General features: G+C 45.9%; 1 protein-coding gene across 3 annotated transcripts in view; it reads right to left on the minus strand.

Annotated features, from left to right (window-relative positions):
• Nucleotides 1-15,703, minus strand: part of LOC125465656 (dedicator of cytokinesis protein 7-like) — a 198,306-nt gene that overhangs the window by 87,099 nt on the left and 95,504 nt on the right. For all 3 annotated transcript variants that reach the window (XM_059638417.1, XM_059638418.1, XM_059638416.1), the window contains exons 15-18: nucleotides 9,827-9,944; nucleotides 9,263-9,333; nucleotides 4,736-4,877; nucleotides 1,241-1,336 (exon numbers count right to left, since the gene is read on the minus strand). In XM_059638417.1, coding sequence (XP_059494400.1) covers nucleotides 1,241-1,336; nucleotides 4,736-4,877; nucleotides 9,263-9,333; nucleotides 9,827-9,944 — 427 coding nt within the window. The remainder of the gene's footprint in view (nucleotides 1-1,240; nucleotides 1,337-4,735; nucleotides 4,878-9,262; nucleotides 9,334-9,826; nucleotides 9,945-15,703) is intronic.

Raw genomic sequence — 15,703 nt, forward strand, 5'->3', positions numbered from 1 at the left:
TCGCATCAGACCACTCTGAAACGCTTTCAGCCCTTGTGTTCCAATCTCTTGCCTCTACGTGTTCCTAATCCCCACATATCCATCTGTTTCCGGGCACTGAACTATCAAAAGGCGAGAGGCACAAATCCAGGGAGGGGGTAGTGGGTGCCTCACTGAGGCAAAAAACTCAACGCCTAACCATTGTTACAATATTGAACTACAGAAGGAGGATGCAGGAACCAAGCAGGTGTCCCAGCTAAACAAGATTCAGGTCCTTCATGGATTACCCATCAAATGGCAGTGAAAAGTCAAAAGACAAGCAGCATATGAAGTTTGGGGAGTGGGAGAGCAGTTTTGTAATCCAAGTGTTGAAGCAATTAGTACATTGAAATTTAAGCTTAAATAATGTCATAACTTCCATGATTTTAAGCAGTTGCAGTACAGTAGGGCTTATATCGGGTATAAATGACAACACGGGCCTGGAATGTCACATTAAACAGAATCTAACAAATCCGTGTAGGATCACAGAGCCCCTGGGAAATGACAAGGGTGAAAATCAACTTTAAAAATATAGTTCTAGCAGAGATACGCTGGTTTTAGTGGAACACAAATCATAAGAAAAATAACATGAACAGGGAAAAGATTTTATACAAGAGAAAATATTATTTAAATCAAATCAGATAATCCAATTTTACGCTGTACCAAAGCAGTTATGCACTTTTAATTATGGAAAACGGAAGACGGAGATTCAAAAAATAATGGAGTTACTTTGCATTTGGAGGTCTGTAAAGTTTTATGGCGAACGTACATAATCCAGTTTACTTTTTATTGTAAGCAGGCATTAGGAACGTGAGAAAATGAAGAGTTCAGAATCACAGAGCTTTGAATGTAACACATAGAGCTGGTAGACCTCTCTTGACAATAGTCCTGCTAGATTTGATTATTTAAAAGGACATGAGCATTATTCCATTTCAGTCATGTATTGTTCTGCTGCTCAGATGAAGCAATGTCCATCTAAAGTCGTGAGCTTCAAATGCTGCGATGCAAACATTGGAGGTGGTCAGGGTCCAAGGTCCTTAATGTGCTTTCAGCTGACAAGGGAATCTCTGTGGACTTAACAAATGAACAGTTTTCCAGCTGGATAGTTTTTTTAAGAGTGAAATTGAGATCTACGTGTGTGATTTGTGAAGTGTGGCAGTCAAAGTGTGATGAACACAGACATACAGTAAACAACACATCGTTTAAGTCATTCTGTACTTACAGGCGATACTGAATAAAGGAAGGGTGGCTTGTCCAAATTAACAGGAAGTTCAAAGGTTCCACAGCGCAGATGTCCATTGTCCAAGACTGGCAACCACTGTTCAAATTAAAAAGATGGACAATTATCACTATTTAATGCCCTAGGAACATAAGCAGCATTGATTGTCCTTCTGAAGTGGTATAACATATTTCAGAATGTCAATCTCTTATTCCGTATGGAGATATTTGTTCAGCCAGTAATCAAATTTCCAGAAATTGACAATCACCAACATTGATCATTATCAGAAACAGAATTAATGATTCAAACATTTCACATTTCCAGCATTGATGTGGTTTGAGGTGGCAGCTGTTGCACATGTTTCTGGTCCTTTGACTTTCTCTCGTCAGAATGCAGTCTGTTGAGATATTTCGTCCCTGTTCACCTGTCCACATTCACACCTTCCAAACAGGCCCAGAGCTTCCCGCCACACCGCCCAAGCCCTGCAGGTCTGCTTGCTGTGTGTGGACCAAATCTGGCAAAGCATGCCCTCATCTGAACACAGATTCAACTGGATATTCATTCCACTCTTAAATAACAACAGAAAGACCAGGAGTTGGAAGTTCAACCTTTCAAGCCTACTCTGACACTCAAATAACAGCACAGCTATACTTCAGTATCTACTCAACTTTCCTGCCTTATCTCAATATCCCTTGATTTCAATGGTGTCCAAAATGGATAAATAATGCTCAATGCCTGAGCATCCACAGCCCTCTGTGGGTAGACACTTCCAAAGATTTACAAACCTCCAAGTGAAGGCATTTCCCTGTATCTCAACCTAAAATGGGTGGCCTCTTACCTTGGGACTATGACCCAGGAGACACAGTCCTTCAGTATATGACTTGACTATTCGTCTATACATTTCAATGAGATCACCTGTTATGCTTCTCAGCTCTAGTGAATAAAGACCCTTTCTAGTTACGTGACAGCCCACTCACTCCAGTAACCAATAATGTTTTTTAACTCATCTATTAGCTGGAGAATAGCTGTTGCCAAATGGAAACAATCTTGCACTAGAACTGTTATCTCCTGGAAATTAAAAATAAACTTTAAGAAAACTTATGCCAAAAATTAAGGGAACAAAATAATTAAGACACATGAGCAATTGCAGAGATTCTGATTCACTTCAGGCCAACTTCATTTAATTATCTTGTATCAGTTGTTTCCTTTCCAGCTGAATTTCTCAGTCGAATGATTTTTTGGAATATTCTGCTTTCAACTTTCACAAGTGATTCCAATCATGAGCTGCACTTTGTAACTGTTGCTGTGAATAACTGCAGATACCAATTAGGATGGAGAGAGATTACAACTCAGGCCAGTAAGGAATAGTCACAGAAAACAGACAGGCTTTTCACAAATGAAAAGGAGTGTGATTTTGCAAATAATTTTAAATTTAGAAGGACTTGTCCATGCTGTTCCCTGTTAATCCTGACAGGAAGGAATCACAATCCTGTTATATCCACTGGTAATATCCATTCATTATCAAGATTTATTTTCAGTCTTCCTTTCATCTAAGGATGAACAGGATGTCCATATTAAATCACACATTCTTTGTGTAGTCCCTGTATAATATTATATGATCTGCATGCGATGTAACCAACTCCTGAATATAAATAGTCACTGTCATAGTTCAAATAAAATGCAAAATGAGGACATTGTCCATTAATCACTTGGAGCGGCTGCCGCATCATCACTGACTGACAATCCAAATGGATTAACCTGGGTGATTGCCCCCTGCTAACACACTATAACATGCTGGCTTTAAATACCTGCTGCTCGGAAACACATGGGACAAGGAAGTACCTGCACTGCTGAAATGGATATGCGGATCCTACACTCCACATGTATGGTGCCCTACATGTAGCACAGTGGGCAGAGGGTCTCCCACCCTGGACACAGTGGGCAGAGGGTTCACCACACTGGGCACAGTGGGTAAAGGGTCTCCCACCCTGGACACAGTGGGCAGAGGGTTCACCACACTGGGCACAGTGGGTAAAGGGTCTCCCATCCTGGGAACAGTGGGTAGAAGGTCTCCCACCCTGGGCACAGTGGGTAGAAGGTCTCTCACCCTGGGCACAGTGGGTAGAGGGGCTTCCACCCTGGGCACAGTGGGTAGAGGGGCTTCCACCCTGGGCACAGTAGGTAGAGGGTCTCCCACCCTGGGAACAGTGGGTAGAAGGTCTCCCACCCTGGGCACAGTGAGTAGAGGGGCTCCCACCCTGGGCACAGTGGGTAGAGGGTCTCCCACCCTGGGCACAGCGGGTAGAGGGTCGCCCACCATGGGCACAGTGGGCATTGAACTAATTCTTAAAGCAGCTTCAGCCTGAGGCCACTCAAACTGCCTGGAGCTATGGCCAGTGACCTGGACCCAGCTTTCCTTGAGATCAGTTCAATCCACTGGATGGATATGGGAAGATCTCTACTGTAAAATAACAACATAAAGGGAGAGTGAGTCAGTTCACACTCACTGTTTAATGTATAACATGTTTCCATTGAGCAATTCTTCAAATGGCCCAATACTCCTTGGGCTTTTTGAGACAGTGATCACTCTGCAGTCAGCAATTGAGTCACAACAAGTTCCTGGAGCTCACTGAATCCAGACCCTCCACACAAAGGCTAAACCAACTTATATTCATTGGAACTGAGGCAGGATCCCACAGTAATGAACGCTGAGAGGGCAATATATTCCTAGGGAGAAGGTGGGACACTGAGAGGGAGAGGGAGGGGCACTGAGAGGGAGAGATACTGAGAGGGAGAGGAGTTACAGACAGAGTCCAAATTTCGTCCGTTGAATTGAATGGATTGAAAACCAGCTGGGATGTTTTTAGCCCCTGCATGTGACATTGCTATGAGATTCCCCTTTATGTGGCCAGTGATCTGAGATCCACTCAGACCATGTTAAATTGCCAAAGAGTAAAGACGGAAATCTACTCCACAACTTAAATCTGGACTAATGTTTTGATTCTTGCACAGCAACCCTGAACCAATTTCTGAACTGAATTTGATTTGTGTAGACCAACAGTACAGGTATATCTACACACATGTTGTACATGCTCCATAATGTTTGCTCCTCTGCCTAGTTTTCACAACAATACAGGCGTAGTAACTTTCCAACAATAAGTACTCAGCTCACGATGGAATCAGGAACAAAAACAAAGTTACCAGAAAAGCTCAACAGATCCGGCAGCATCTGAGAAGGAAAAAAAAAGTTAACGTTTCAGGCCCGGTGACCCTTCCTCAGAACAGGAATGGAATCATGTTAGTTTGTCACAAAAATAGAACTTGTAACAGCTTCAGACCTGTTCCATCTGACTGGGTCAAAGGAAGAATGGTATCGACCTCATCCTGCCTGGTATTGACCCTGGCCTGGCACTGACCTAGGCCTGGTATTGACCAACCTCATTCAATGGTAATTTACCCATCATTCAATAAGCAACTGGTGGCAGTGCAGAAACTCACGCTGTAACCCAGTGGAACTTCAGGACAGTCCTGGCTCTGTTTGGGCTGACAGTTAATGTGGTAAAAGGTGAAGAGCAAGTGATGGCCTTCAGCGAGACCAGATGGCAACTTTATCTTCACTTCCTCGTAGAAGAAAGGAGACCTGCCGAGGAAGGAGGAGAGGCCAAAGTTATAAAATAAACTAGCAACAAAATCTAAAGTCACGGATACTTGAAACGGAGAAGGGCACAGGGCTGGGGTCGACAGTGGGACAGTAGGACTCATTTGTAAGAACGAGCACCATAGTGATGGGCTGAATGGTATCCTGCTGTATTAAAGGATTTTGTGATTTTATACCCACCTACAGCAGGGAACAGGCCACATTGTAATGTTGGCATCTTGAGGCTCTGATTGATCATGGCGAAAGGCAACATGTCAATGCATAATGCGGGCATGGTTTGCTGCTGTGCACACAGCCCACAACACATGCAGATACAGACTTCTTCATAACTCTGTTGGGAATAACAGTCCCATTCCCATCCCACTGCTACTGAGCTAAGAAAGTGCCCAGTGTCATCTCAGCACAGCTGAATTCAGAATGAAACATTAAGATTTGTGGTTGTGAACAGGATCTAACAACGCAGCTGGAAACTTCTGTTCCTGGAGGTCGGGTGAGGACAGGCTTCTCCTTTGTTCCCCTCTTTTAATTAGGAATGCAAGGACACAGACAAAGAGATGATATGGGCATGGAGCGGCTGCTGAGACAGAGAGGATACAGGCATACAGAAGGGACAGGCACAGAGAAGGGGCAGGCACAGAGAAGGGACAGAGAAGGGACAGGCACACAGGGTGCAAAGAGAGAGTACAGACAGAGAGAGGGAACAGATATCAGACAGCGTACAGATATTGGAGAGGGTACAGACAGATAGTACAGGCACAGAGAGGGTACAGACAAAGGGCACAGGCAAAAGCAGGGTACAGGCACTGGGAAGGATACAGACATGGAGAGAATACAGAGAGAGCATTCAGAGACAGAGTACAGACATGGAGAGGGTGCAGACACAGAGAGGGTACAGACACAGAGAAGGCACAGACAGAGAGGGCACAGACACGGAGAGGTCGCAGACACATAGAGGGCACAGACACAGAGAGGGCGCAGACACGGAGAGGACGCAGACACGGAGAGGACGCAGACACGGAGAGGACGCAGTCACGGATAGGGCGCAGACATGGAGAGGGTGCAAACACAGAGAGGGCGCAGACACGGAAAGGGCGCAGACAATGGAGAGGACACAGACACAGAGAGGTCGCAGACACAGAGAGGGCGCAGACACGGAGAGGGCGCAGACACGGAGAGGACGCAGACACGGAGAGGGCGCAGACATGGAGAGGGCACAGACACAGAGAGGGCACAGACAGAGAGGGTGCAGACATGGAGAGGGCACAGACACGGAGAGGGTGCAGACACAGAGAGGGTGCAGACACAGAGAGGGTGCAGACACGGAGAGGGTGCAGACAGAGAGGGTGCAGACATGGAGAGGGTGCAGACACAGAGAGGGTGCAGACACGGAGAGGGTGCAGATATAGAGAGGGTGCAGACACAGAGAGGGTGCAGACACACAGAGGGCACAGACAGAGAGGGTGCAGACATGGAGAGGGTGCAGACACGGAGAGGGTGCAGACATGGAGAGGGTGCAGATATGGGGAAGGTACAGACAGAAAGGGGATGGCACAGAGAGGGTGCAGACAGAGAGTGTACAGTCAGAGAGAGGGTACAGACAAAGAGAGGGGGTAGACAAAGTGAGGGGGTAGACACGGAGAGGGGGCAGACACGGAGAGGGGGTAGACACAGAGAGGGGACAAACAAAGAGGGGACATACAAAGAGGGACCAGCAAAGAGAGGGTACAGACTTGGAGAAGGTACAAACAGAGAGGGTACAGGCACAGAGAGGGTACAGACAGAGAGGGTACAGGCACAGAGAGGCTACAGACTTGGAGAAGATACAGACAGAGAGGATACAGGCACAGAGAGGGTACAGACAGAGAGGGTACAGACAGAGAAGGTACAGACATGGAGAAGGTACAGACAGAGAGGGTACAGGCACAGAGAGGGTAGAGACAGAGAGGGTACAGGTACAGAGAGGCTACAGACTTGGAGAAGGTACAGACAGAGAGGATACAGGCACAGAGAGGGTACAGACAGAGAGGGTACAGACAGAGAGGCTACAGACTTGGAGAAGGTACAGACAGAGAGGATACAGGCACAGAGAGGGTACAGACAGAGAGGGTACAGACAGAGAGGGTACAGACATGGAGAAGGTACAGACAGAGAGGGTACAGGCACAGAGAGGGTACAGACTTGGAGAAGGTACAGACAGAGAGGGTACAGGCACAGAGAGGGTACAGACAGAGAGGGTACAGACAGAGAGGGTACAGGCACAGAGAGGGTACATACATGGAGAAGGTACAGACAGAGATGGTACAGGCGCAGAGAGTGTACAGACTTGGAGAAGGTACAGAGAGGGTACAGGCACAGAGAGGGTACAGACAGAGAGGGTACAGACATGGAGAAGGTACAGACAGAGAGGGTATAGGCACAGAGAGGGTACAGACATGGAGAAGGTACAGACAGAGAGGGTACAGGCACAGAGAGGGTACAGACAGAGAGGGTACAGGCATGAATCTAACCATAATCCATGTCGCAAAGCCATCTCGGAAAGGAGCGTGGGTTCTACCATTTATTAAAATGTTGCTTTGTGTACCTGGCAGGCTAATGCATTCCATAGTGTATACCATAATAATCTGCACTCTCCCCCTCCCAATCCTCCCATTTTCAATTTATTTGGGACCTTCAGCTTCTCTTCAGCAACTAGTTCCACTGGATCATCAGAAATATTTGTGATGTGTATATAAAGGGAATGAACAATTTGTAGGTCTACATAAAAACCGAAAGAACTGCGGATGCTGTAAATCAGGAGCAGAAACAATGTTGCTGGAAAAGCTCAGTGGGTCTGGCAGCATCTGTGAAAGGAAAAACAGAGTTAATGTTTCTGGTCCGGTGACCCTTCCTGGTCAGAGGAAGGGTAACCAGACCTGAAATATTAACTTTGCTTTTCATTCACAGATGCTGCCAGACCCACTGAGCTTTTCCAGCAATTTCTGTTTTCGTATCTTAGGGTCTGGTTTTCCGAGCCTCCCTTGTGGAATGCCACATGTGCAGTCACTGGGAGAATCTGAATTCTATCAGTTCATTACCTGTGAGGACTGATCCTGAATCAGTGATTTCACCAGCACACTTGTAGTGGAAAACCAGCTGTTACTAAATTTTGAACAACTCTGAGCAGTGGGCCCACAGACACCAGCAGCGGCTCTCACAGCTGAATCAATCTGCTTACCTTATAGGGCAGAGGATTCCATCTAGTCACTTGAGGGTGAAATCTAACCCATTGTAGTAGCCAGTGCTCCCATCCAGCTCTCCTGCCCAGTGCTCCCATCCAGCTCTCCTGCCCAGTGCTCCCATCCAGCACTCCTGCCCAGTGCTCCCATCCAGCACTCCTGCCCAGTGCTCCCATCCAGCTCTCCTGCCCAGTGCTCCCATCCAGCTCTCCTGCCCAGTGCTCCCATCCAGCTCTCCTGCCCAGTGCTCCCATCCAGCTCTCCTGCCCAGTGCTCCCATCCAGCTCTCCTGCCCAGTGCTCCCACCCAGCACTCCTGCCCAAGGGTCCCACCCATTGCATCCACCCTGCTCTCCCACCCAGCACTCCTGTCCAGTGCTACTGCCCAGTGGTCCCACCCAGTCTACTGCCCAGTCTACTGCTCACAGACACTGCTTCTGCCCAGTGCTCACAGACACTGCTCCTGCCCAATGCTCACAGACAGTGCTCTTGCCCAAAGCTCACAGACACTGCTCCTGCCCAGTGCTCACAGACACTGCTCCCGCTCAGTGCTCACAGACACTGCTCCCGCTCAGTGCTCACAGACAGCGCTCCCGCTCAGTGCTCACAGACACTGCTCCCGCTCAGTGCTCACAGACACTGCTCCTGCCCAGTGCTCACAGACACTGCTCCTGCCAGGAGCTCACAGACACTGCTCCTGCCAGGAGCTCACAGACACTGCTCCTGCCCAGTGCTCCCAGCCAGCGCTCCTGCCCAGTGCTCAGAGACTGAGCTCCCGGCCACCGTTCTTGCCCAGAGCTCCCACCCAGCGCTCCTGTCCAGGGCTCACAGACAGTGCTCCCACACAGCAATCCTGCCCAGCGCTCATAGATAGTCCTCCCACCCAGCTCTCACAGACATTGCTCCCACCCAGCACTCCTGACCAGGGCTCACAGATAGTGCTCCCACCCAGCGCTCACAGACAATGCTCCCACCCAGTGCTCCTGCCCAGTGCTCACAGACAGTGCTCATGGCCAGCGCTCCCACCCAGTGCCCCCACCCCTTGTTCTCATCTAGTGCCCGCACCCCCAGCTCCTACCCAGTGCCCCCACCCTTTGCTTCCAACAAGTGCCCCCAACCCTGCTCCTACCCCGTCCTTCCAGCCAGTGTGTACCTGCTGTGATAGGCTACGGGTGTATATGATTCAGTCACATATTCAGGATGTCCAGATTTTCCAAAGATGACCTGCAAGGTAATTATTAACAACTCTAAATAATACAGCAGATGTGCATGGAAAGCAGCCAAGCTGACTTTAAGGTTCACAATCACAGAATGGGAGGACAGGAAGCTGAGAGCCAGTGTTGTGCACAGGGCACAGGCCTAATTGAATGATATGCGACCAGCAGCTACAGAAATTCACCAACCATTCCCCTCCTCTGCAAGTTCACCAGCACCACTGTGAGAAACAGGAAACAGCGATTACAATGTGGTGGCAGGGGCTCCTAAGGGCAGCCTTGCTGAGGAGATGGACTCCCACATTTAGGAACAGTTAAGCCTACAGCAAACAGTTGCACATCCATGGAGTGCAATGAAGGATGCCTTACTTGCATTGGCAATTGAAATACTCCTGTGCCTATTACCATTACGCACACGGTCCCTCAACTGCCCAACACCTTGACACAGCTTCTGATTAGTTGTTGGCACTGGTTTAATGCAGCTTCAGGGACATGAGTCTCACCGGTAAAGCATCGCTGGCTTTCTCGCTGCCCATCATCTGGATTTTCACAGTGATGTTCCGTGCTGATCCCTGTCGGTTTGTGAAGTTGAGGAATTGAGGGTAGACATAAAGGAGGTTTCTGAAAACAAAACACAGGGCATCATTTAAGGACATGACAAATTTATCATTGGTGGGGAAGTGTTTTAGTGTATTGTTAGTAACACCTAGTGGTATTATCACCAGACTGTTAATCTGGGCACCTGCGTTCAAATCCCAACATGGCAGATGGAATTTGTTTTCGATAAAAGTCTGGAATTATGAGTCTAATGATGACCATGAATTGATTGCTGGAAAGATCCGTCTGGTTCACTAATGTCATTTAGTGCTGTCCTCACCTGGTCTGGCCTACATGTGACTTCACAACCACAGCAATGTGGTTGACTCTTAACTGCCCTCTGGACAATTAGGGGTTGACAAATGCTGGCCTAGCAAGTGATGCCCATATCCCATGAATGATTTAAAACAAAATTCACTAGCATTGCGTCACAAACTAACACAGGATTGAGAGAACACACCTGTAAAATACCAGTATAGGAAATGCAGTTTGTGCCATTTGAGGAACCCCTTCCAATCACTTGAGTCTCCAAGGAGACACTAACAGCCATATACATATAGAAACAACAACTTTCCCAGATTTCTGTATTAACGATATCAAACAGATTGGACAGCATAATGTTCACAATAGGGTTGCTCCTGTATTGCAAATTTCTTTTAAAACTTTGATCGCCATGTCAGTCTCTGGCATAAAGTAACAGTATTTGTATTTGTGTGATCTTTGCTCAATCTCTCGTGCAGTAGATGTGTAACCTCTATTCTAGACCATTGTACTGTTCAAGTTCTGCTCTAGGCCCCTGCACAATGCACCAACGGCCTCAGTAATCAGTGATTATCGATCCTTCAGTACAGTGTATATGAGGGAAACATTCTCATTTCCTCTAAATGACACATGGAAGCCCAAGTTCCATTATTCTTTGTTTCTGGTCTCCCTGCAATGCAGATGTGACCTTTAACCTGGTCTCTGAAAGTGCAAACATGACCTTTACCCTTGGTCTCGTGATAGTATAGACACAACCTCTGCTCCTGATCCCTTAGCTGGTCACAAATGGTTTTAGTTCCAGTTGTAAACTTCTTAAACAGTCTGATAAGCCAGGCCAGGATGAGGGCTTTGTCCACATATTGTTTGCCTACTGAGCTCAAAAACACAGCTACTAATGAGGTGGCAGAGTGGCTCACCGGTAGCACTGCTGCCTCACAGTGCCAAGGACCCTGGTTTGATTCCACCCTCAGGCAACTGATTGCATGGAATTTGCACATTCTTCCTGTGGCTGCATGTGTTTCATTCCAAAAATGTGCAGATTAGACAGATTGGCCAGGCTGAATTGCCTATAGTGTTCAGGAATTGGTGGATTAGCCATGGGGAATGCGGAATTACAGGGCTAGGGTTGATCTGGGTAGGGTGTTCTTCAGAGAGTCAGTGTGGACGTGATGGGACAAATGGCCTGCTTCCACATTGTAGGTTTTCTGTAATCAGAAGATGGCAAGGAACCAGGACCAAATCCATGCCTTTTGGCAAAACAATCTTGAACCTTCATAAAAACTAAAAACATAAAAATTAAACCTGAACTAGACATTTGGGGCTCCTTTTGCAATTTCACTCTAAGTGTTTCTGCTTGATGCTCCACAATCAAATGACGTTGAAGATGCTCTTTAGTTTTGAAGAGGGAGATGTGGGGCACCCGGCTAATATCATCGACCTAGTGATCCAAAGACTCAGGCCCTGGGACATCAGTTCAAATCTCACCATGGATAGATAATGGAATTTAAATTCAATTAGTAGTTCTAGTGTTGAAAACTCACTTCAGCAATGCTGATGATGAAACCAACATCAATTGCTATTTAAAAACCCATCTTGTTCACATGCCTTGTACCGTTCTTCCTTGCACTAGCCTCTCTGTGACTCCAAACACCACATCAATATAGTTAACTCTTAAATGCCCCCTGAAACAGTCCAGTAAGCTACTCATTTGCAGACCAATCAAAGATAGACAACACAACTCCCATCTCACAAAAGAATTTATTTTTAAATCTTTTTAAACACTGCTATTTAATCTGTTTCCATTGCCTTTTCAGTTCATAACAGGTCACTGTGCTTAGAAAAAAAACCTCATCTCACCTTTTGCCAATGTTATTAATTCTGTCTCATCTGTTTACTGACTCTCCTTTGACTGAAAACTGATTTTCCTCATTTATGTTAAAGAGTTCATACTTGTGACTGTGCGTAAAGCTCTTCAGAATGTTCACAGCATCCACCATGATTACAGCTTCTGTTTTAGGCACTCTTCTGTTAGACATGGATGCTAAAATTAAATTGGGTAATCATACAGAAATAAGCAGCTTTCTAAACTGGGCATCATGCAGCTACTGCCCATTCTGAAGCTGTCCTGCCAGTGTGAATTCACTGACAGGCCTTTCTCCAGGATAACAGAACAGGTCAGTGTGAGGATTAGAGATTAGAAAAAGGTTTGAATTCAATGGTAGGTCAGGAGATACCTTTACTATACAGTTCACTGATTGACGGGGTCAGAAATTGGCTTAAAGTGCAGAGAACCAGGTGTGAGTTGTGTTAAACCACACAGCCCTCGTGAATCAGTGAACAATGTGCCAACAAACTACAAAGCCTCAGGTTATTGGCTGCTGATCTCACTACTGTAAAATATGTACAGGGCCAACGCTACAGTTAACGCAATATTTATTGGTAGATTGTGGGCTCCATTTCCACTCGAGGCCTGATCACCACATCTAGGCTGTGAGCTTCAGTGAAGAATCAAGGTCGTGCTGCACTGTCTAAGGTGGATCTTCTGAGATGAGACATATATTGGAGCTCCGTCCCAAATGTCCTTTAAAAGATCTTGCAACAGTATCTGAGAGTTCTCCCTGGTGGACTGAACAATACTTATTGCTGAAACAACATCACTGAAACAGATTATCTTGATTATTAATTATCACATTACTGCAGGTGAGATCTTGATATGCACTGATGGGCCACTGCATGTCCTGCATTACAACAACATCTAAATGTTCACAAATATTTACTTGATGTAAAGCACTTTTGGAATGTCCAGAGATCATGGAACTTGCAATGTAAGTCTTTCTTTCTTTTACAGGGTCACATGGTATTGAAGGAAGACACTTTAGTCCAGTAGGTTACCGCGGACATATTTGTCTTCAAAAAAGGACAAAGGGATAGGGAAGAGACGGAAGAGTTGTATTTGGACCTCTTCCCATTGCGCCTACATAAAATCCTCATGAATTTCTCCCTCTCTATCCCTAAGGACTTCACAATTAACACCATGCTCTAAAGACATAGAACTCAGTGACTTCATAGCAAATCCCTGGCTCCTGTCACATCCACCTCCTGCTGGGTCATCTCCAATTACAGACTACATGGGAGTATGCAGAACAGGATTCATAGTGACTCCTAAAGCAAACCAGGGAAGTACTTATACAATTAATGATAAAGCCCTGGAGAATGTTGCTGTTGGGGTTACAGGTACATAGTTCCTTGAAAGTGGAGTTGCAGGTAGACAGGGTGGTGAAGACAGGATTGGGAATGCATATCTTCATTGATCAGAGCACTGATTATAGGAGTTGGGATGTGATGTTTCAGCTGTACAGGACATTGGTGAGGCCACGTTTGGAATACTGCCTACAATTCTGGTCACCCTGCTATAGGGAAGATGTTTTTAAACTTAAAAGGATTCAGAAAAGATTTACAAATATGTTGCCAGGGTTGGAGGGTTTGAGCTTTCAGGAGAGGCTGAATAGGCTGGGATTATTTTCCCTGGAGCGTTAGAGGCTGAGGGGTGACCTTATAAAGGTTTATAAAATCATGAGGGGTATAGAGAGGGTAAATAGGTTTAAAATGAGAGGGGAAAAATTTAAAAAGGACCTGAGGGATAACTTTTTCATGCAGAAGGTGGTGTGTGTATGGATCGAGCTGCCAGAGGAAGTGGTGGAGGCTGGTACATTTAAAAGGCATCTGGATTGGTATATGAATACAAAGGGTTTAGAGGGATATGGGCCAAATGCTGGCAAATGAGACTAGGCCAGATTGGGATGTTGGGTCAGCACAGACAAGTTGGACCGTAGGCTCTGCTTCTGTGCTGTATGACTCTGTAACTGAACTGCAGCTCATGCTCCAAACAGGCCCAAACTGTCTCAAGGATAAATAAGGTTGAGACGAAAACTGCCGTTGCCAAAAAGGCTCGCTGCCCAAGAAAGCATTAAAAAAAAACCCCTGTTTTCAACGTAAGTAAATTGAGGATGCAGGTGGAGAATAAGCCAGACACAGAAGTGACAATGAGATACAGGAGTAATCAAACCATGCACAAGAGTAACATAACTCAACACAGAGGGAAAGTGAGTTATATTGTTGAAGTGTCTGTATGGGGGGGTGGGTGTAAACGGTGAGTACATAGTCAGTGGATGTCTGCTGTACAAATGGAACCACTATGTTAGTTTTATGCATCCACACTGGCACTGGAATAACACACCATTGTTGAGCAGTTGACATTAATAAAAAGAAACAGCATTTAGAGTTTGAGGTCTCAATTGACAATGAGAACAGTCAGAATCAGGTCAACTACTGCAGGTACTCTTTCACCACTTTCCCCAAGCTGTGTTGTTCAGAGTTGGCATTAATCCACAGATCAGTCACTAATGAACACATTCGTGTCATTCTGTACTTGTCGCTGCACTGGATCAATGCCCACATCATTTCCAAGATGATAATATTGCAGCACACAGTCAGGTCAACATGCATCACCATCCAAAATACAACAGGAAAGCAAAGATTGAACTTCATCCAAAATCCTGTCAAAGATAGGAGCTACATCTCACGCACTGTGGCACCTTGGGTTTAAAATGACCAATCTAGAGTGTCATCAAAATGCTGTAAAAACTATCATGCAGGCAACATCTTCATCTCAGACACCTTCTCCTGTTTCCAGCGTGAACTCCAACTTGTTAATCTCAGCAGGGCTTAGATTTAGGGAGGCAGGGAGGTTGAATGAGGAACTATTAGATTGGAAGATGTTGGTAAGTGTTGGGGGAGAAATCACCAATCTGGGCGTTGTTTAAATAATCCAGTGGTAAAACCTCTGGGAAGTGTGGTGCATCATTCAACACACATATATTCATCTCTCCTTTTCCCCTGTCAGAGATTATTTACAGACTGCACGTGAAAAGATCTGAAATAAAGAGAGCAGGTGAAATGCAAGAGACGTACACATTCTCAGAAACCTGCATTCCAGTTCCTGCAGAGGGGGACTGGAACAGAACAGAGGAGCTAGCCAAAAGTAAATAGCAATACATATAAAAAGCATTCAGTCAGTGATACGTCCAACATTTTTAATACAAGAAGCATCAACAGGACGTAGCACATAGCTGAACCATGGAGCTGAAAGGTTGAGCAATGTGAGATTTAATATGCACGTCCAATGCACTGAGATTGTGGTTCCGCAAACTTTCCATTAATGGGCACTTCCTCACCTCATGTCTAGCTCCAGTTGACCGATCAACAAAGATCAATTGCCCTGATTGGCCAATTGCTCCATTTTCTATTGTATCATGTGACTACTACAATCTGGATGCAGCTGGACCTTTATTCAAGAGGTGGTCAATAGGCTAATCATAAAGCACCTCATTCTGCCTGGACCTGGCAAAGATAAAGAATAGATGTTGGGTTTTGCTGATTTGTCTTGATTACGTGTTTCCTGTCACATGCAATCAGAGGGTGCTTCACTTCCTGTTTAACTTGGTCCCCCTCAGCATCCTTGA

The sequence above is a fragment of the Stegostoma tigrinum genome, chromosome 30 (assembly GCF_030684315.1).
Source record: "Stegostoma tigrinum isolate sSteTig4 chromosome 30, sSteTig4.hap1, whole genome shotgun sequence".
In the NCBI taxonomy this organism is placed as follows: Eukaryota; Metazoa; Chordata; class Chondrichthyes; order Orectolobiformes; family Stegostomatidae; genus Stegostoma; species Stegostoma tigrinum.